A 21,721-nucleotide genomic window follows, 5' to 3' on the forward strand; every position below is an offset into this window, starting at 1 on the left:
CAAGCAATTCTCCTGCCTCAGCCTCCTGAGTAGCTGGGATTACAGGCATGTGCCAGCACATTCGGCTAATTTTTTGCATTTTAAGTAGAAACGGGGTTTCACCATGTTAGCCAGACTGGTCTTGAACTCCTGACCTCAGGTGATCCGCCCGCCTCAGCCTCCCAAAGTGTTGGGATTACAGATGTGAGCCATCGCACCCGGCCAGATTCAGGTCTTAAAACTATCCAGAGAATTTATATGGAAGTCCCATCTCTCTATATATTTTATATAGATTTATATAATAATTTATTATAAATCTATATTGTATCTATAACCTATATAATAATACAATATAGATATACCTGATTATAATCCTATAATAAATGTTTTTATTTTTCAAATGTATGGGTGCCTATATAGAGAGTACTGCTATCAGTCAAGGCTTTTGGTTACATGCAGAGAAACCAACTCTGGCTATCTTAAGGAGAAAAAGAATTTAGTTGGAGGTTGAAGAATCCACAGGACAATGGAGAATAAGTCTTGGAAAATGGACAAAGACCTAAGGGAACTAGGTGATAGGAAGGACTAGCCAGAGTCATGCTGCAGGAACACACATTGGGAAGACACCACTGTAAGACTTTCACTGTTGCTGCTGCTGCTGCCAGGCTTGAAATAATTTTCTTACTAATAGTATCTTTGTGATGCCAGCTGGAGTTCAAAGTCTAGGGTAGAAACAGCATTGCTGAGTCCTTGTTGTGGCTGCAGGAGAGGATCTCTGTCTTTGGCTTCTCTCTTTTGGCCTCCCACCAACACTCACATAAGGCATTTTCTCCAAGAAGGGGGTTTGGACTATCAAGACCCCCCACCGCCGACAAAACAAACAACTGTCTTTCCCACCTACCCATTAAAATATATTTCTAAACAGTTTTTCATGATGATGGATAGGTGTATGTTTCTGAAATATAAGGCAAAATTGTTAAAGGCATCTCAAATGTCCTGGAAAGTATATAGATCTTTTTTTAAAAAAGAAAGGTTGTGGTAGTTTATTAGAGAAAAAAATGACTTTGATTCTTTAAACTAGTCTTGAGTATACCTAAATTTTATAGTATATAGGCATGAACAAAGAAATTGATTAGATTATGTATTTTTCTAAGAGACAGAATTACAAAAAGTAAAGGTGATTGCTGGATATACATTTGCTTATTTTTCAACATTTTTCTTTGGTAGACAAAAACATTTTATATTTCAAATGTGTCCAAGATATTGCTATCATTTATACAAACGGATAAAAACAAAAAGTACAGTAAACATACATATCCTAATTGCTTGAAAACATCTCAATGAAAAAAAGTTGAAAAACATCAAATTAAGACCAGTGCTACTAATTTGGTTATGAAATATGTGCACTTTTGCCAGTATCCCATAGTGTATAATTTTTTTCATAGTACATTTTATGAATTACATTTCATGAATTGGTTATAAAACAAACCAAATGATGCATAAGAATGTTTCCCTACATATTGATGTGCTACATGATATTTGGGGAAAGAAATGTGTATTTGCATGAAAAAATATTTGAGGAATGTTTTACTACACATAGATGCTTTTGACTCATAAGAGCTTGACTCCAGTAATAATGTCAATGTCTCCACTGTAACCACAGGTAGTAATATAGCATAAAGATCAATACAGACGGATGACTTCTAGAGACAGAAATGTTCTCATAGTCACAACAGAATAGTTATAAGCATCAAATCTAGAAGGTTCTCTAGCCTAGAAATGCATGAATGTATAATACAACAAGTAAGAATGTGAAAGCACTTTGTAAACTCCGATGGTAACCAGCCTTTCTTAAGGTGGCTTTTCCTAGAAATCCATTTAATTGTTGGACTCCTTTGGGCAGTTGGACTCCTTTGGGCAGTGAATTGTCGTTCATTCAGGAAGACTGTGTTTCTGTTTTTGGTCCTTTCACCCACCTTTCATCCTTCACATAACTGTACAAAAGTTGAAAGTCACAAAACTATAGAAAAGTCTCAGTTTCCTACTGTAGAATTCTTGTCATTTCAGTAGTCACAGTTAAACTTGTTCTAGGTTTTTCAAATGCCTTTTCCAGGACTTCATATGTTTTGATATTTTTAAATATTCTTTCTTTCAACTTTCTGGAATAAGAAAACAAGAGTTTTATTTACTTGGACTGTTCTTGTTTCCCCCAGGACATCTAAAAACATGTAGTAAGAAAGGGAAGCTGTTACAACCAAGGACCCCTTAACAGAATATTTCACACAGGATCATAGCAGAATCTTTCTGTAGTTGTCCACATTATTTTCTTTTTCAAAAGATCTGTCTTGGATAAAACAGATTATAACATGGGAGTAATCTGGTAACTTACTTTGATTATAAGCCTTGCTTGCTTAGATTTGGGATTTAGGCATCGTTGTCCTTTATTTTCTTTCAGGGTAATACTGTTAAAAGAACATACAAAAGAGTCTTAAAGTTTAGATGCAAATACATAAACAAAAAAGCCTGCACCATTGTCATCTTCAGCAAGTTCATTACTTACATAAGTACTTACATAAGTTCTATTTTGTCACAGTTGTTACTTGGGTAAATTACGGAGGCTTTCTCAATATCTGCCACTTTCACTGCTTTTACTCCAGGGCCTATGCAAAGACAGCGTCCTCTTTTGAACATGGGGAAGCCTAGAATAGATCATAGCATTAGTTAGTAATGCATCTGATTGCAAAAGATGGCTATGGTTTATAACTGGTGGTGAACGTGAGCAGAATTTTCATTAAGGATAAAGGTAGTAATTTGTCAAATAGCACTTAACACAACTGTTACTGGGAAGAGTTAGGTAAGATGTTGATTATTTTCTCTTTAAATTAGTAAGCAAATCGCTAACAAATGGGAAGCATGAAGGAAGTTTATTGGAGGTGAAGCTTGTTTTGCCCCCTTGATTTTATCCTCAAATATTTTCCCAGGAAGCTTGTTTACATGATCGCTATATAAAATCTTCTTAACAGACATTTAAAACTGTTGCTAAAGGCTTTTGCCAGATATTCTAGCCAAATCAAAAATTCCATGAAGTTCATAATTTCTAGTTTCAATAATCATCTCTAGTATCTTAAACATGTACACCGTTTCTGTGCTAAAGCTGTAGTAACTTCTAATCTGTGAGATTAAATAAAACTTTATCATGTCTTTTAGGATAAAAGTGGAAGAAAAGACATTTGAAAGATTAGAAAAGGAACTTATAGGTTGAGAAATAAAAAGTACTGCATACCTTGAACAACTGTAGCACACAATATCATAGCCAAGGCTAGAGCCATGCCCTTCACACTCATGTTTGTTTTTTGCTGCTGCTGCTGCAGTTGCTGCTACTGCTGCTGCTGCTGCTGCCACTTCAGCTTTGCTGCTCTTCTTGGAAGGAGTAGAAATGCTGAACATTAAAGGAAATTGATAATTGGCATATATAGAGCATTTTATACACCAGCAATCCTTTTATGGCACAGGAATTTCCCTCTTTGAGTCATGCACCTTTCTTGCTTCCAAGAGTTTCTGTTTTGTTCTCTTCTAAATGTTACTGTCCCTTCCTATTTGTAGTAGTGTTGAAAGTGATAAGAATGTGAAAGCACTGTGAAAACCCAGATGGTAACCAGCCTTCTTAAGGCAGCTTTTCCTAGAAATCCATTTAATTGTTGGACTACTTTGGGCAGCGGAATTCTGATTGTCATTCATTCAGGAAGACTGTGTTTCTGTTTTTGGTCCTTTCACCCACCCTTCATCCTTAACATAACTATACAAAAGGATATTCTGAAAAGCTTTTTTTTGTTATCTCACTTTTGCTTTTCAGTCCAAACTCTTATAATAGATAAGACCTATATTATTTGACACCAGATGACCTTTATTTAGTTTCATATTTTTACCTGTAAATGAGTGCCCAAAGAAGTTGCCCTGTATTTCTGTATTTATGTCCATATTGTTTTGCATTTTCAACAATTTTTACTTTATATATTTTATTATTTATTTTGTTTTGCTTTATTTTTAAATTTAATTTAATTTTATTATTTTATTTTATATTTATTTTATTCTGCGAAACTTTGATTATAGGCAGATGACAGGGGGCTCAGTCCTTCTTGGCAGCTGCTTTCCTCATGGCGGCCTGGATGTTGCTCAGCTCCTCCTGCCTTCTCTTGGCGCAGATGTTTGTCCCTACCCTTTTCTTGATGAATTTGAGGGCCCATTTGACCTTGGAGATCTTCAGTAACTCCATGCCACGCCACTCGTTAGGGGTGAAGCCACACACCTCTGGGATTATGTCCCACACAAATTTAGTGGGTTTGGTCAGGCGCCCACGGTGGCTGTGCCTGGGCTTGCTCACATTCTTGGTCACCTTGTGGCCCTTGTTGAGGCCCACAGCTATAGGATAGTGCAGAGTCATGGCTGCTGCCCTCCAGTGTTGGCTGTGGTGGAAAGCTACTTTATATATATTTTAGCACTGTTACTTAGTACATGAAGTTGTATGAGTTGTGTTAGGGATCATAAAAAAAAGTGATCCTCTTTCCTCATGTGATAGTTTTACCTCTGAGATTCTACTTTGATGTAATTCCTATTTTTTTTGTCTTTATCTTTTCCTCTTAAGCTTCCTAAATCTTTGTTTTAAGTGTGTCACTTGTAGATATTTAAGAAAATCATATCAAAGGAGCTTTCTAATGGGTAAGCTTAATAAAATATATTTACTGTGTAACTGGTAATCTGTAATTTTTAAAATGCTTCCTTGCTGATTCTTTATGTTTTCTTTGATTTATTTCTAACTTTAAATATATTTTACTAAACTTTTTGAAGCAATTTTTGTTTTTTTTAATGGAATGGGTCTCACTCTGTCACCATTCTGGAGTTGAGTGGCACAATCATAGCTCACTGCAGCCCTGAACTCCTGGCCTCAAGCAATCCTCCTACCTTGGTCTCCCAAAGTGCTAGGACTACTGGGATGAGCCACGGTGCTTGGCCTTCCTTAAGTAATTTGAAAGGAATACATTGTTTTACATTTTGATATTAATTCTTCAAATTCTTTAAAAAGATTTTTACCTGAATTTTTCTAATTATTTACATCAACTGTCAATAATATTTTTTTAGCTTCTGTCTTTATAACTTGAGAAAATCACTGTAACTTTCTTTCAAGAATTTTCTCCTATTTCCTAGTTTTACCAATAAAAGTTGGTGTAATCGGGGAATTTATAGCTGGTTTATTACTTTTAGATTATTATTTTATCTTATTCAACTTCTTTTTTTGAGAATTACCATTTGCATTTTATCTTGAAGTTATATATTTATTTAGATATAATCCTGCATTTAAATTCTTTAACAAACATGACTAGTCTTTAAAACCTTTGAAAGTCTTTACAGTAGTCCCCCATTAAATGAGAAATTCTAGAAATAATTCATAAGTTTTAAATTGTGCACTTTTCTGAGTAGCATAATGAAATCTCACATCATCTTGCTCCATCACTTCATCCCATCACATAGACATTTTATCATCTCACAGCATCACTAGAAGAGTGAGTATAGTACAATAAGATATTTGAAGAGAGAGAGACTACACAGTCACTTAACTTTTATTACAGAATATTGTTGTAATTGTTCTATATATTAGTGTTGATGCTCTTACTGTGGCTAATTTATAAATCAAACTTTTTTATAGGTATATATGTATAGGAAAAAATACAATATATACAGGGCTCAGTACTATCTTCAGTTTCAGGCATTCATTGGGGGTCTTGGAACATATCCCCCAAGGATAAGGTGAGGGGGCTACTGTATTTTAATTAATTTCCAAGTAGCTGGAATATTCTTTCCCTCTTTTCCATTAATTCATTTAACATATGTAAAGAAAGACTAATTTTCCCTCAGGAATATGGGTAAAGTAAAGGAATGTGTTCTTGGAGCTCATAAATCCTTATCTGTTATTATTTTTTAATGTTGCTTTTCATTTTCTCAGCATTAGAAACACAGTAGAGCATAGTTGTTAATAGGGAAGGCTCTAGAGTCAGCCTGTGTTCAAATCCACACTTGACTATTTATTTATTTTTTAATTTGTCTTTGAGATGGATTCTTGCTCTGTAGCCCAGGCTGGAGTGCAGTGGTGTGATCTCGGCTCACCACAGCCTCTGCCTCCTGGATTCAAGTGATTCTCCTTCCTCAGCTTCCCAAGTAGCTGGGATTACAGGTGCACGCCTCCATGCCTGGCTAATTTTTATAGTTTTAGTAGAGATGGTGTTTAGCCATGTTGGTCAGGCTGGTCTCGAACTCCTAACCTCAGGTGATCCTGCCGCCTTGGCCTCCCAAAGTGCTGGGATTACAGGTGTGAGCCACTGTGCCCAGCCCACATTCAGTTACTTATGAACAAGTTACCTCAACTTTTTGAGGCTATTTTCTCATCTATAGACTGGGGATACTAATAGTACTTTTTTTTTTTTTGAGATGGAGTCTCTCTGTGTCACCCAGGCTGGAGTGCAGTGCCGTGATCTCGGCTTACTGCAATTTCCGCCTCCTGGGTTCAAGCAATTCTCTTGCCTCAGCCTCCCAAGTAGCTGGGATTATAGGCATGTGTTAACACGTCCGGCCAATTTTTGTATTTTTAGTAGAGATGGGGTTTCGCCATGTTGGCCAGGCTGGTCTCAAACCCCTTTTTCATAGGGCTGTTATAAACTAGATATTAAAAGAGGTAATGCATGTTAATCATTTAGAAAAATATGTGGCACTCAAAATGTATTTATTAACTGCTGTTATTATTATCAGTGTCCTTTCCTGAATTGGCATACCACATCTAGCTTGTTTTCAGCTGTTTTTCAGCATTAACACAAACACAACCACTTAATAAAAGATTAGTTGACATCGTTATAGCATATAAAAATATTTTAAATTATAATAACCATGAATATAAAAATAGCACACTAATCATAAAAATCACTTACAGAAAGTACATGAATGCAATAGCATAGTTCAAATAATATAGACAAACAATAGTGAATATTTCTGCTTACTAGCTAAAGTGTTGTCATGTAGCTTTGGTGTAAGACAATTTCTTAAATAGGGATTCTTAATTTTTTTAAAAAGACCCTGGAAATTGATATTATTAAATATATTTTTACATTATACTATTTTAAATAGAAAATAGACATAATTCAAATTTACATAAAACAAGACTAAACTCTTCCTTTTGCCTTCATGTGTGAATTACTACTTAGCTGTGTAGAAAAACTGCGGATCACAATTTTCTCCTTCAGTACTCTGCTGGGAGTCTTGGAATGTATCCCCCAAGGATAACAAGGGGACTACTGTATTTTATTTTCTATTGTTTTATTTTCTTCCTTACTGCAAAGGTAATATCTAATATTTAAAAAAAAATCAGAGCTGGGCATGGTGGCTCATGCCTGTAATCCCAACAGTTTGGGAGACCGAGGCAGGCGGATCACTTGAGATCAGGAGTTCGAGACCAGCCCGGCCAACATGGTGAAACCCTGTCTCTACTAAAAATACAAAAATTAGCCGGGTGTGGTGGCGCATGCCTGTAATTCCAGCTACTTGTGAGGTTGAGGCAGGAGAATCGCTTGAACCCAGGAGGCGGAAGTTGCAGCGAGCCAGGATCGCGTCACTGCACTCCAGCCTGGGTGACCCAGCGAGACTCCATCTCAAAAAAACAAAAAACCAAACATTAGAAAATACGTAATAAGAACCACCTTACCACCAGATATGACCACTGTTTCAGTTTTCTTCCCTCTGGATGGATACGCACATACACCGGATACACACACACACACGCACACATGCACACACGCACACACACACACACATTTTGCCTAACAAGTTCTATATCAGACTATATCAGGTTCTCCCCCCCGCCCCCCCATGTGTCAGGGACTATATAGATACTTCAGAAGGAGACAGAGGAGAAAACAGGGAGAAAAAAAATTCTTCCTTTTCCTCTGTGAGGAAGACTACTGCATAATCTTCCTCACAGAGGCTGCTGCTTGTGTATGACCCTAGAGGAGGGGGCTATCCCTCCCCCATGTAGACACATCTTTGTCTGCTTTTCCTCAGAGCTAAATCACAGTTTGAAAACTGAGGGAGGTTGATTTAGTTCTTCACTTCTTCAGGTGATAGATCCAAAATTATGCAGAGTAAGGAGAGAGATTGGTTTTGTGCTGTAACCTTTTCACTTCATCTCCTTGAACCACAAAATAAGCCTAATTAGGCTTTAGCAGGTGCTAATATGGATGCTGTCTCCTTCTATAACACTCTCTCCCTCTTTACTGCTCTTCCTCCCAGTGTTCCTGCCTTAGAGTGTCCTGGAAAGCACTACCCTTTTCTATAGTAGTTCATTTATTCATTTACTCATTCATTCAGCAAATGTTTATTTTAGATGTCTGTCACATGTCTGGCACTCTTTTGGGTATTAGAGATAGAACAGTGAACAAAACTCACCAAGTCCTTTCCGTGTGTTGCAAATTTCAAACTTTCTGCCTTATTGTAGAAGTTAGTCTGCCTGATTTCTGCTGGCTTTGTAGATGTGTGGGGTCAGACGTGTCTTCAGGATTGTGACTTGTTCTGGCTCTATACTCTCTGACATCACATGAGGAAGATTACTTTCTTTCACAGCATCCCCTCATCTGGTGAGCCTGAGAGATCCCTATTTTTTATATTTGTATAATATGGCTTTTCTAGCATGAAAATGCACTTTCCTCTCCTCTTTTGAATCCTTTCCTTCCTTTAAGTCTTGATGTCTTCATGAAGCCTTTTTCATTTTATCGTGGTATCTTCTTGTCCTTTATACTTTGTAGAACTTACTGTCTTTTCTAACTTTATCCAGGAGAAATACAATGCAAGGCATGGGCATAATTTTAAATATTCCAATAGCCACATTTAGAAAGTAAAAAGAAACAGATGAAATTAATTTAAATATATTTTCTTTAATTAGGCATGAAAATATATTATCATTTCAATGTGTAATCAATGTGGATATAAAACTATTAAATGAAATATTTTACCTTTTATTACTAAGTCTTCAAATTGAACTAGCTACATTTCAAATGCTTGATAATAACATGTGTTTAGTGGCTACCATATTGGACAGTGAATGTCTAGTTATTCATTTGGCATGTATTATATACTGACTCCATACTTATTTTAAACTAAAGCTGAGGTTGGAGAGGCAGAGAGATAACTGTCAAACTCCTGTAAATTTCCCTAGTTGTTTTCTTCTTTCTCTAAGTCATTATATCTCATTGCTCTTTTTCTTTGATTAAATGCAAAAAAGTTCAGATACATTCTCTGTGTTCTTAGTGGTGTTGGCCTTTTTTATTGTTTCCAGAATTGGACTATTTTATTTTATTTTCCCAGGTTCACCCACTTAAATAAGTTTTGCTTTTAATTTAAAGACATAGGAGCATCCCAGGAAATGATGGAATCTAGTTTCCATAAGTAATCACCCTTTCAGCTTAAAAAATCTGTAATCTGTGATTCATCTGAAATTTTATTAATGCTGCTAAATTAGCCAATTAATGTAGAATTTTAAAATGTTTCCAAGTTAGAAGAGATTAATGTAAGCTATTTAAAAATAATTTGCAACTCACCATTCACCAGGTCTCTGAATAATATATTGCCTGACAAAAGAAAAAAGGTTGGTATCAAGGATATTTTGTTCAGTTAAGTTAGTGAAAAGTGGGTTAGAAATGGAAACTAATGTTTCCATTTATTATAAATGAGTATGACTTAAAAGAATCCTGTTTTGAGTGTTAGAAGGCAGATGACTCACTCCTAGGGAAGAGGTTGCCAGGCATGTAATAGACACCTGAAATAATATAGATAGACTGAACAGATTAATGTAGAATCCTAAACTCTTAAAAGTGTCTCCAGAATTGGTGGGTTCTTGGTCTCGCTGACTTCAAGAATGAAGCCGCGGGCCCTCGCGGTGAGTGTTACAGCTCTTAAGGTGGCGCGTCTGGAGTTTGTTCCTTCTGATGTTCGGACGTGTTCGGAGTTTCTTCCTTCTGGTGGGTTCATGGTCTCGCTGGCTCAGGAGTGAAGCTGCAGACCTTCGCAGTGAGTTTTACAGCTCTTAAGGCGGCGCGTCTGCAGTTGTTTGTTCCTCCTGGTGGGCTAGTGGTCTCCCTGGCTCAGGAGTGAAGCTGCAGACTTTCGCGGTGAGTGTTACAGCTCATAAAAGCAGTGTGGACCCAAAGAGTGAGCAGCAGTAAGATTTATTGCAAAGAATGAAAGAACAAATCTTCCACAGTGTGGAAGAGGACCCCAGCGGGTTGCCACTGCTGGCTGGGGCAGCCTGGTTTTATTCTCTTTTCTGGCCCCACCTACGTCCTGCTGATTGGTAGAGCCAAGTGGCCTGTTTTGACAGGGTGCTGATTGGTGCGTTTACAATCCCTGAGCTAGACACAAAGGTTCTCCACCTCCCCACCAGATTAGCTAGATACAGTGTGGACAAAGGTTCTCCAAGGCCCCACCAGAATAGCTAGATACACAGGGTCGATTGGTGCAGTCACAAACCCTGAGCTAGACACAGGGTGCTGATTGGTGTATTTACAAACCTTGAGCTAGATACAGAGTGCCGATTGGTGTATTTACAATCCGTGAGGTAGACATAATGGTTCTCCAGGTCCCCACCGGACTCAGGAGCCCAGCTGGCTTCACCCAGTGGATCCCACACCAGGGCTGCAGGTGGAGCTGCCTGCCAGTTCCGGCGCCGTGTGCCCACACTCCTCAGCCCTTGGGTGGTTGATGGGACTGGGTGCCGTGGAGCACGGGGTGGCGATCGTCGGGGAGGCTCCGGAGGCACAGGACCCCATGGAGGGGGTGGGAGGCTCAGGCATGGCGGGCTGCAGGTCCCGAGCCCTGCCCCGCAGGAAGGCAGCTAAGGCCCGGTGAGAAATCGAGCGCAGCGCCAGTGGGCTGGCACTGCTGGGGGACCCAGTACACCCTCCGCAGCCGCTGGCCCGGGTGCTAAGCCCCTCATTGCCCGGGGCCAGCAGGGCCGGCCAGCTGCTCTGAGTGCGGGGCCCGCCAAGCCCACGCCCACCCAGAACTCCAGCTGGCCGGCAAGCGCCAGGCGCAGCCCCGGTTCCCGCTGGCCCCTCTCCCTCCACACCTCCCTGCAAGCTGAGGGAGCCGGCTCCGGCCTTGGCCAGCCCAGAAAGGGGCTCCCACGGTGCAGCGGTGGGCTGAAGGGCTCCTCAAGTGCCGCCAAAGTGGGAGCCCAGGCAGAGGAGGGGCCGAGAGCGACTGAGGGCTGTGAGGACTGCCAGCACACTGTCACCTCTCAAAAGTACAGTATTATAGTACCTGATGCTCTTTTATACAAAGATTTAGGCATGCCAATGACTTTAGGGAGCTGCCGGTGGATTTTTTTTTTTTTAAGAGCTCTTAATAGAATACTACTGTGAGTTTCTTATAATATTATTAAAATACCCGTCCCAGAAATGAGACAAATTCTGCAGGCTATATTCAAGGTAGCCATCAAGCACTGGGTAAGGCTCTATTTTTTTCCTGAAAACTTGGAGTAAATTGTATAAATAACATTAAAATCATTAAGACGTTGAGGAATAGTGCATGTTTTAATGCCATTGAAAAGAGTTCCAAAGTGACGATGAATTTTTTGTTTGTTTGTTTGTTTGTTTTAGACCTGCTCGATCGCCCAGGCTGGAGTGCAATGGCACGATCTCGGCTGACTGCAGCATCTGCCTCCCGGGCACAAACCATCTTCCTACCTCAGCCTCCTGAGTAGCTGGGACTATGGGCACACATGTCCACAGCCAGCTAATGTTTTTGTATTTTTGGCAGAGATGGGGTTTCGCCATGTTGCCCAGGCTGGTCTCGAATTCCTGGGCCCAAGTGGTCTTCCCACCTCAGCCTCCCAAAGTGCTGGGATTACTGGCATAAGCCACTGTACCTGGCTGACGATGAATTTTAAATAAGGATGTTTCTGAGTTTATGTTGTATCTCTCTTTTTTTTTTTTTTTTTTTTTTTGAGACATAGTTTCGCTCTTGCTGCCCGGGCTGGAGTGGAGTGCAATGGCGCAATCTCAGCTCACTGCAACCTCCGCCTCCTGAGTTCAAGCCTTTCTCCAGCCTCAGCCTGCCGAGTAGCTGGGATTACGAGCTTCTGCCACCATGCCCAGCTAATTTTTTTTGTATTTTTATTAGAGACGGGGTTTCGCCATGCTCACGCCTGTAATCCCAGCACTTTGGGAGGCTGAGGCGGACAGATCACCTGAAGTCAGGATTTCGAGACCTGCCTGGCCAATATGCTTTATCTCTTTCTGGGACTTGGACATAAGAAGAGATTTCCAAAAGTTGTATTCTGCTAATGTAGTCTGGTATTTGAGAATGAGATATACCAGTGCTCACATTTTATAAGGACGACTTCATCCTTGATATGTGCTACCCCAAACATTGCAGTCTCAAGTGCATGCACAAAAAAAGGGCCAGTTTTCAGTGACTACCCTATCACCATACGGACCTTCTCATGCTTGAGAGAGCCACTGGTAGCCATCTACCTTTCCTTTCCTTGTCAGTATAAATTTGGGGGATACAAATATAATTTTGTTACATGGATATATTGCATAGTGGTGAAATTAGGGCTTTTAGTGTATCCATCACCAGAATAATGTACATTGTATCCATTCAGTAGTTTCTCATCATCCACTGCCCCCAACCTTTCCAAGTCTCCACTGTCTATCATTTCATACTCTATGTCTATGTGTACACATTACTTAGCTCCCACTTATAAGTGAGAACATGTGTGTACCCAATTTCTTTTTTCTGTTCTTTTCTTTTTTTTTTTTAAGACAGAATCTTGCTCTGTCACCCAGGCTGGAGTGCATGGGCATGATCTCGGCTTGCTGCAACCCGTGTCTCCCAGATTCAAGCAATTCTCGTGCCTCAACCTCCCAAGTTGCTAGGATTACAGGCCTGTGCCACCGCACCAGGCTAATTTTTGTATTTTTAGTAGAGACGGGGTTTCACCATGTTGGCAAGGCTGGTCTGAAACTCCTGGTCTTAAGCCATCCACCTGCCTCAGCCTCCCAAACTGCTGGGATTATAAGCATGAGCCCCTGCACCCAGCTGGTGTGTACCAAATTTCTGACTTTAAAGGAAGGGCAGTTATTTGTTCCCTGAAAGTTGAGCACAAAAAGAAGAAATAAGCTTTAGTTTCCAGTGATTAAGGATTTGAAAAATAGTTACTGGTAGTTCAATTTACTTTGTTTTTTAACTATGCCTATTCATGCTGATCACATACAGGTTATCTCTATCTTGTTACTGGAATTGGATCGTTTCTCATTGGCTTAATTAAATTTGTTACACAGGAGGAGTCTTCCTGGAACATTTAAGCTATACCTGATTTATTAACTACAGCTCTGTCATTTTCTTATAAATTAATTAAGAGTTTGATCTACCATTCCTCTTCTGAAAAGAAAACAGTGTTTCCCTACCATTCCTCTTCTGAAAAGAAAACAGTGTTTCTCTACCTTTTTGGTAGAAGAGTTATTAAAAAAGAACAGCTATTGTTTAGCTATTGTTTGTCTCTTTTTTCAACCTGGCAAAGAACAGTATATAAATATTGTTTGTTTTATCTATAACCAAATTTAATTGCCTTAGAATATTACTTTTTGCCAAGTCTACTGCCAAGTTAATTGTATTAGGGTATAATTAACAGTTGTCAAAGAAAAGCTACTTAATTTATTTCCACAGTAATTCAGAAGAAAAAAAGAATATGGGTTTAAAACCAGTTACTTTCCTTTAAAATTGTAGGTAAAATTCAAAGTTGCATATGTTAAAATTTAGAACACAGAAGTAGAAATGATCAAGTTCTGCCAGCTCATTGAATAGACTAACCCTCTTTTCCATGTCCTCTGTATCTCTGTCAGAATGTTTGCTGTCATTTGCATGTATTTGAGCCAGGAACAGTGGGTTGTACAAAATAACTTCAGCATCACCATAAACTTCAGAGAAATCATGTTTCTCACAACAAAGGCAGCTCTGTGCATGGCCTTTAGTTGGCTGCCTGGAAAATGACTGCACTCGACAACTGCCAGGACAACGTAGACGTTCATGTTAATTTTCCAAGTTGGGAAACAACATGCCTATTGTTAGGGGATAGAAACATGTGAGAGATTAGCAATGAGCAACTTTACAAGCAACTAACTGAAGGAAGCTTGATTCAGTAAGAAGGGAGAAATAGTAGCTTCACTTACCATTATTAGTTTATTGCCTCTGCTACTCAGAGAAGCTGGAGGAGAGGAGAAAATAGATCTGGTCGATATTATTTCAGGGCTAGTTGGAAAGAGAATAAATGCACAAAGGATCTTGCTTGGAGAGATGACCCCTGCATGTGAATGTTAGAAGAGCTATGTTTGCAAGGTATGAAGCTTCATTGGATTTATTTGTATTTTTAAAAAATAGAATATAGTAAAATGACCATTTATAAGGAGTATTTCAGGACACATCATTTGCCAGTTTGAACTAAGTGTTATTAAACTTAATGTTTTAAATAGATATAGATGAGAGTGTGAATATAAAAAAAATAGGACAGGAAAGATGCTTTTTGTTCTAGCTATTTTATTTCTTATATAATCTTGATACTTAAATTACTTTCTTTTGGATTCAAAACAAAAATAATACTTTTTAAATATTTAGGCTGGGCTTAGTTGCTCATGCCTGCAATCCCAACACTTTGGGAAGCTGAAACAGGAGGATCATTTGAGCTTGGAAGTTCGAGACCAGCCTGAGCAACATAGTGAAACCCCATCTCTACTAAAAATTTGAAAAATTAGCTGGTTGTGCTGGTGTGCACCTGTAATCCCAGCTATTTGGGAGGCTGAGGCTGGAGGATCACTTGAACCCAGGAGATCAAGGCTGCAATGAGCTATGATCATCCACTGCACTCCAGGCTAGGCTACAGAGTGAAACCCTGTCTCAAAATAAATAAATAAATATTTAGGCTATGTTTTCTAAAATTTTATACATTGTGCTGAATGCTATTGTAATGAAAAGCCAATAAAACATTTCTGTCAATTTTCTTGTTTTCTTTCTTTTTTTAGAGACAGTCTTGTTATGTTGCTCAGGCTGGACTCAAACTCCTGGCCTCAAGCAAGTCTCCTGCCTTGGCCTCCCAAAGTGCTGAGATTACAGGCGTGAGCCACAATGCCTGGCCTCTTGTCATTTTTCTAAGACTTTCCTAACATTCTGGTTTCACCTTTGAATGTACAACCTAGCTTACTTTCTGTGTTTCTTACTTCCCTGTTCTTACTTTCAGTATAAGCGGTAAAACGTGTGGTCGGAGAAATGTGGCTCACTCTTCAGCTCTGAGTGTCTCCCTCTCACCTTGTATTTGTGCAGTTGGTGGCTGGGTATGTGGTGGTAACTCGATGAGTGATCGAGACCAGAATAATTGCCATCATTTGTTTAATGTCTCCCATGTGGCACGTAATGTACATAGTGTCTCACTAGTCCTCACAATAATTCTGTAAGAAAGGGCACTGTAAAAAGGACATTAGTGGCAATTTAGAGAAGAAGAAAGTGGGCCTTTAAGAGTTTATATAACTCCCCCAAATCACTTAACACATTTAGTTAAGAAGTGGGGTCAGGGGACAGCAGCAATGAAAAACACAAGAATTCCTTTCTGGGATGAAACGGGAGTGAAAGGCATCTCAAAGGTCTGACAATGTAATTCCCAGACCCAAGCCTCCCTGGAAAATAGAAAATGCAAAAGAAGATTAGAAGACTAAATGTGGAACAATTTGGGATAAATAAAATCTGAGGGTCCTAGTGAGAAAGCAATGAAGAAAGCTAGAGAAGGTGTCTAGAGCCCCATTTAATTTACATTTCATTGAATAACAGGAGAATGATTATTGTGAGACTTGTTAAAACTTGCATTTTGTTGGTAAAGTTGATCCTGTACTTCCCCATTGTGATTTGTAGTAGTAACCCTTAGAAAATTTCAGAACAGCCAATGTTTATTCCAGGGACTGGGTAAAAAGAGAGACGCCTGTGTTCTTTTCTGCATTTAGCTGTGATGAACAGAATCTCTGATCTGAGGCAGTAACTGATGTCAGTGCAATAGGTAGCCAGCAGGTCAACTCCTGTCCCTAAGGATTTATACCAGATGAAGGTCTTGCGACCCTCCAGAGGAAACAGGAAAGGATAGAGAAGGAGGCAACGAAACTACTTTAAGACTTCGGTGACAGTGCTGCTCCCTCAGTGCCATCCCTCTACCCCACCACCTTTCTCCTTCTTTAGCTTTTGTTCTAAATTATTTCTTAGAGTCCCAGTAACCCTAGGTGTTATCTCTCTGCTCATTCTAGGTCCCTTTGCTTCCAGAACCCTTGAAGTTTGAGTTTACATTTTTGGAAGGATGCCAGGGATTAGCCCAGTTAGTAGATCAAGCTTCTAAGGGTTAAACTAGTGGAGGGAGACTTTTTACCTCTACCTGTGGGGTCTTCCCAAAATCTGATGAATATGCAGAGCCCGAAACTGAGTCTGGAAAGCCAGAGAGGCCTTTGAACATATTCTAAAACTAAGGACTCTAAAAATAGGTCTTAAAAGCCAGGAATCAAGGGTTAGGGGAAGAGAAAAAGAGTTGCAGGTTTAGAGTAAGGGGGCAGCAGGCCTGGAAATTGCCAAGAACCAGCATTATAGTTTAATAGTACCAGAGTAATGGGAGGATGGGTTGGGGGTGGACGGTGTGTGTGAAGAGACCAGGAAAGGTGCAAAGTTCCTGTTGCCCATCAGGCTGAGGAGGAGAAAGAAATGTATTCCTGACATCTCACATTGAGATTTAGAATACCTTTCTCCCTAGGAAAAAAAATACATACTAGATTAGATTTCTAGGCTAGCCTGCTAAAATAGTTTCCTCATAATGAACTTGAAATACAGATTCTAAGTATCATGAGAAAAATCTTGGTAGAAAACAGTGGGTTATCAAATGAACTTTTGAATTAGGTTCCACTAATAAGAGGGGAATCACCTGTAAATTAGAATTAAAGAAGAGTTAGCCATACTTTAGTAGTTTATCATGGCTTACACATATTCATTAAGATTATTTACTATTAATTCTTTAAAAAGTTTAAAAAATAATAGTGACACTTTTGAAGAGTATTGATTAGTTATTTTATCAAATATCCCTCAGTTTGTCTTATCTGATATTTTCTCATAACTGGAATGAGGTTTTGTATTTTTGGCATGAAAATTACAAAATTATGTTTTCTTTTCAGTATGTTGTATCAGGGTTCATAATATTGATATGTGTTATTATTAGTGATGTTTACCTTGATTATTTTATTACATTTGCCATCTACTAGGAAATACCTTACAGGTTGGAGGAGACTTAGGAGAAATAACTAAATGCAATGTGGGTTCTGACAGGAACCTAGAAAAAGGATATTAGTGGCAAAATTGGTGAAATTAAAAGAAGGTCTGAAGTTTAGTTAACAATATTCCAATGTTCCAGTTGGTTCCAAGTACCAACGCTCATTTCCTGTTCTAGGTAATTGTACTGTGGTCATAAAAGATGTTAATATTAGGGGAAGAGGAGTGAAGGAAATAAGGGTACTCTCTGTACTATCTTCTGTAAATCTAATATTAACTCAAAATAAAAAGTTAAAAAATAATGCTATCTAACACTTACGTAGTGCTTCCTATTTGCCACATGTACTCCGCATCTATTAACTCTGGTTCTTTTCAACAACCCTGTGAGGGGAACTGCTATTATCCCCATTTGACATATGAGGAGACCTAGATACAGAGAGGTAAGAAGCATATCCAGTGTCACATGGTTGTGAATTGGTCACATAGCTAGAAAGTGGCTGAGTTGGGATTTGAACTGAGGCACTTTGGATCCAGAAATCAATTACAGCATACTGGCTTTCAATGTGCGATATATGCACATAGTTTAAAAAGATTCACTTATACCCTTCTCTGAAGCAATCTCTGTTACAAGTTTTTTGGCTTTTCTTTTAATCCTTCAAAGAAGAATTTACTTTCGAACATTGATAGGAAAGCAACTCACTTTGGTTTTTATTTGTAATATTCAAAGCTATGCTATGGCCATGTTTTAGTCTCTCTTCAGAATCTTCTCATGGCATGCTAACAATTGTAGATGGCAACAGTGTTGGAAACTAGGGGATCCCATCTGAGTTGGTCAAAGTCTGTGAGTAAAGTGCTAATTGCTCATAACTACTATGTTATTATTAAGTACAACAGGATTGAGTAGACTCAAACTTCATTTGGAATTTAACCAAATTCTGCAGTTGCTCTCATGAGTACTTTGGTTAGTATGAATGCCTTTTTCATTTTACTATTGAAATTACATTTTTTTAACTCAAAAACTGTCAGCTGTTGTAACAATGACTTTGTTTGTAGTCTTTAAAATTGAAGAAAGAGTACGACGTGAATTACTATACATTAGACCTTTGACAGTCTGAATGAATTACTTGAGTTTGGTCTGATTAGTGTACCTAATGTAGAGACTGAGCTTCCTTAAATTGCCAGAGGTGTAAAGTTTCACAAGGTACTGGTTGCTGTAAAGGAAGACCGACTTTGAGTTAAATAGAGAGTTGATAAAATGCATATATTGACAGTTACTGACTCAGTAAGCTTCATAATTCTAGGAATCAATCACTGCTGATTCATATGTTTAGATATATTCATTTCTATCTTTCTGTTTCTTAGGCCAAAAAGAAAAAAGAAAACCAATATTTAAGAGGTGAGAAAAGTAACAGGAATTTCCTATCTATTTATACACATACACACAAACACAACAAGCCTGTAGTCTTTGCTGCAGAAGCAGCTTGTTTTTCATTCCATAGTTAGGGTATTTTTTTTTCCTGTGCATTGAATTAAAATTTGTAAACAGCAGGAATTGTGGCTTGTTAAAACCTTAGACAAATTAAATTTAGCAGAGCTTAAATGAGCAAAGAATGATTTGTGAATTGGGTAACCCCTGAACCAGAATAGAGAGGCTCCAGAGCTGGTGTGTGGTGAAAGAAGATTATGGATAGAAAAAGGAAAGTGATGTAGAGAAAATGGAAGTGAGGTACGGAAACAGCTGGATTGATTACAGCTTGAAGTTTGCCTTATCTGAGCATAGTTTGAACAGCTGGCTGCCCTTGATTGGCTGAAACTTGGTAATTGGCACAAGAGTAGATTAGTCTGTTTACACATCCAATTAGGTTACAGCTCACTGTGTATGGAGAAATTTAGGTTATAGTTCACAATGTATGGAGAAACCTTTAGACTGAACTTAAAATATGTAAAGAGACAGCTTTAGGCTAAACTTAATTTAACAGACTTTTTGGTTGCCTTTGGATTGGTGGGGCAAGGGAAGAATCTAATAGCAGATATTTGCTTTGCAAGGTCCAAAGATCAATTTTGTTTTCTTGCTGTCGTCTCGTTATTTTCTCTTGTTTTTTTTCCTAAGCTTTATTTGCATCTCCAGTCCTTTTCTCTATCCTTACTTTTTAATTGACTGTAATATGGAATTGAATTTTTAAAAAAATCTGTAAAATTTATTTTTAAAAGTTTATTTCTTGGTCTTGCATTTAAAAGGCTGTGAATTGAACCTTTCTTCTTTCTTTAACTAAAAAAACTGTAACTAAATGGCTTTTTGCTTAAATATGTTCTCAACTAATTTTTCTCCTTGTAGGTAGCTTAAAGGAAAAAGAAATGTCCTTTCAGTACTCTCATTACATATTCAGGCAATCCCAATGTGTATGGACAACTAAATTAAAGTAACAAGTGACTCTGACAATTTAGAGAAATTAATTAGTAAAGTTTAGTAGCATTAAGCACAGGAGGATTTACTTAAGAGAAAAATCAGGCAAACTTTATAAACACAGGTTGGAGAACTATCAAGTTTGTACATGTCTGACAGAGATGAAGAATACAGAATAAACCACTCGCCAAATATAAGTTAGATATGTAACACTAACACATAGAATTAGCAAAGAGGATGTTGTGGGTTTATATGCAAGAAATCTGTGAGTCACTGGTTAGGAAATCAGAACTTACTTTCCTATAGATGTTAAATGGTGAGGGTGATTGTTCAGCCTGAGAGGTCCCTCCAGGGCAAGGAACCTTGTCTGATTTATCTTCCATCTCATCCTGTTGCCTTGCATGGAGTCAGGTCTTAAAAAACTCATTTCCGTAGTTCCTGGTTTATAAAGTCTAATTAACATATAAGATACCCCAAATTCAAGCCTTTGTCCTATTTTCTTCTTAACCTACTGATGTCAGATATTTTTCTATTTTGGAACATAATACTGTTGTAGAATATTGTGGAATCATAAGTTACTGATTAAGTTACTGATATCATAAGTACATTGGTAGTATATAACCAAGCCCAAAGAATCCTTTTCATTTCATATCAGTTTGATTTCTTTTGGCCTGTGACAATCAACTGTTTTCTCTCTCATGAAAACCTCTTTTCTTGAGGCTTCTTATTCTCCTTCTCAATCTCCTTCTTGAAATCTTGTCTCTCTCTGCACCTAAATGCTAGTGTTCTCTAGGGTATTATGCTCTCTATCTGCAAGCCTACACACCTATTGGCTAACATGGTAGGCAGAAAATTATTCCCCAAAGATTTCCATGCCCTAATTCCTGGAATCTGTGAATAGGTTATATTACATGGCAAAAGGAACACTGGACTTATAGTTATGGACCTCAAAATACATATGTACGTTGGGTGGACCCACTGTAATAACATGGGCACTTAAAAGTGGAAGAGGAAGACAGAGCAATCAGTTAGAGAGATGCAGTGGAAGAGGCAGGAGGTATTTGATTATGAGAGAGATTCCACTTGCTGTTATTGGCTTTGAAGATGGAGAAAGTGGACCACAAACCAAGGAATGTGGGTGGCCTCTGGAGTCTGTGAATAGCCTTCAGCTGACAGCCAACAAGGAAACACAGGTCTCAATCTTAAGTCTTCAAGGAACTGCATTCTGCTAACAACCTGAATGAGAAATTGATTCTCTTTTAGACCCTCAGAAAGTAACTTAGCCCTGCCAACACTTTGATTTTAGCCTACAGAGATCTATGTTAGGCTTCTGATCTAGGAACTTTAAGATAAGAAATGTGTATTATTTTAAGCCACTAAGTCATGATAGTTTGCCACAGCAACAGTAACAAACTATTGCAGCTAATGACTCTCAAATTTAAATGACTATCTCAGATCTTTCTCTGAACTATATAGTCAGTTGCCTATTGGATAGCTTCTCTACAGTATCTGGCTGGGACTTCAAATTCACTACATTGAGATAAAACTCTTTTCCCTAAAACCTGCTCATATTTTTTATCTTGATGTTGCTCCTAACCATTCAGACTCCTTGACCAGAAAGCTGGGGGTCAGTTTAAACTCCTTTTCTCAAAATACACTATTTCTCTACACATCCCTACCCTATATAATTGATACCAAATCATTTTGATTTGGGGTTTATTACTACTGATTTAGGTCAAGCTCCCACCACTTCTCACTTGGATTTCTCAGGTAATCTCCCAACACATCTTCCTGCCTCTCGTTAAAATGTCTTGGTAATTTATTCTTCTGTTCTATGAAAGTGACCTTTTCAATCAGATTATGTTTCTCCTCTACTTCATGGTTTCCCATTGCCATTTCAGTAAAGTTCCAATTTCGAAGCATTACACACAAGGCTCTTTATGATCTAATTCCTCTTTCCTC

The 21,721-nt window shown here is 38.5% G+C and overlaps 3 protein-coding genes across 13 annotated transcripts in view; 1 reads left to right on the plus strand and 2 right to left on the minus strand.

The window, feature by feature from the left end:
- Positions 1-1,062: 1,062 nt before the first annotated feature.
- On the minus strand, positions 1,063-21,674 carry CXCL11 (C-X-C motif chemokine ligand 11). 3 transcript variants are annotated; one of them, XM_054485997.2, is made up of 8 exons: positions 21,517-21,674; positions 20,886-20,995; positions 14,244-14,374; positions 13,885-14,132; positions 3,263-3,418; positions 2,552-2,678; positions 2,369-2,441; positions 1,063-2,138 (listed from the first exon to the last, which is right to left on the minus strand). In XM_054485997.2, the coding sequence occupies exons 5-8, from the start codon at positions 3,321-3,323 to the stop codon at positions 2,115-2,117; spliced, it is 285 nt and encodes a 94-aa protein (XP_054341972.1). In that variant the 5' UTR covers positions 3,324-3,418; positions 13,885-14,132; positions 14,244-14,374; positions 20,886-20,995; positions 21,517-21,674; the 3' UTR covers positions 1,063-2,114. The 3 variants fall into 3 exon arrangements, with proteins under 3 accessions (XP_054341972.1, XP_054341973.1, XP_063519839.1); XM_054485998.2 differs by lacking the exons at positions 13,885-14,132; positions 14,244-14,374; positions 20,886-20,995; positions 21,517-21,674 and adding an exon at positions 8,464-10,471; XM_063663769.1 differs by lacking the exons at positions 13,885-14,132; positions 14,244-14,374; positions 20,886-20,995; positions 21,517-21,674 and having other exon boundaries at positions 3,263-3,503.
- LOC129035529 (large ribosomal subunit protein eL36-like) lies at positions 4,106-4,420 on the minus strand. Its single transcript, XM_054485995.1, has one exon. It carries the CDS (start codon positions 4,418-4,420, stop codon positions 4,106-4,108), a length of 315 nt encoding a protein of 104 aa, XP_054341970.1.
- The window catches only part of ART3 (ADP-ribosyltransferase 3 (inactive)), a 68,734-nt gene continuing 56,775 nt past the window's right edge, over positions 9,763-21,721 (plus strand). For 3 of the 9 annotated variants that reach the window (XM_054485985.2, XM_054485990.2, XM_054485992.2), the window contains exon 1: positions 9,765-9,949. In XM_054485985.2, the coding sequence (XP_054341960.1) occupies positions 9,929-9,949 (21 nt within the window). In that variant the 5' untranslated portion in view covers positions 9,765-9,928. Of the gene's footprint in view, positions 9,950-14,290; positions 14,410-21,721 lie in introns of those variants that run through there. The other 6 variants (XM_054485984.2, XM_054485989.2, XM_054485991.2 and 3 more) reach the window with 5 other exon arrangements.

Source organism: Pongo pygmaeus, chromosome 3, assembly GCF_028885625.2.
Source record: "Pongo pygmaeus isolate AG05252 chromosome 3, NHGRI_mPonPyg2-v2.0_pri, whole genome shotgun sequence".
NCBI lineage: Eukaryota > Metazoa > Chordata > Mammalia > Primates > Hominidae > Pongo > Pongo pygmaeus.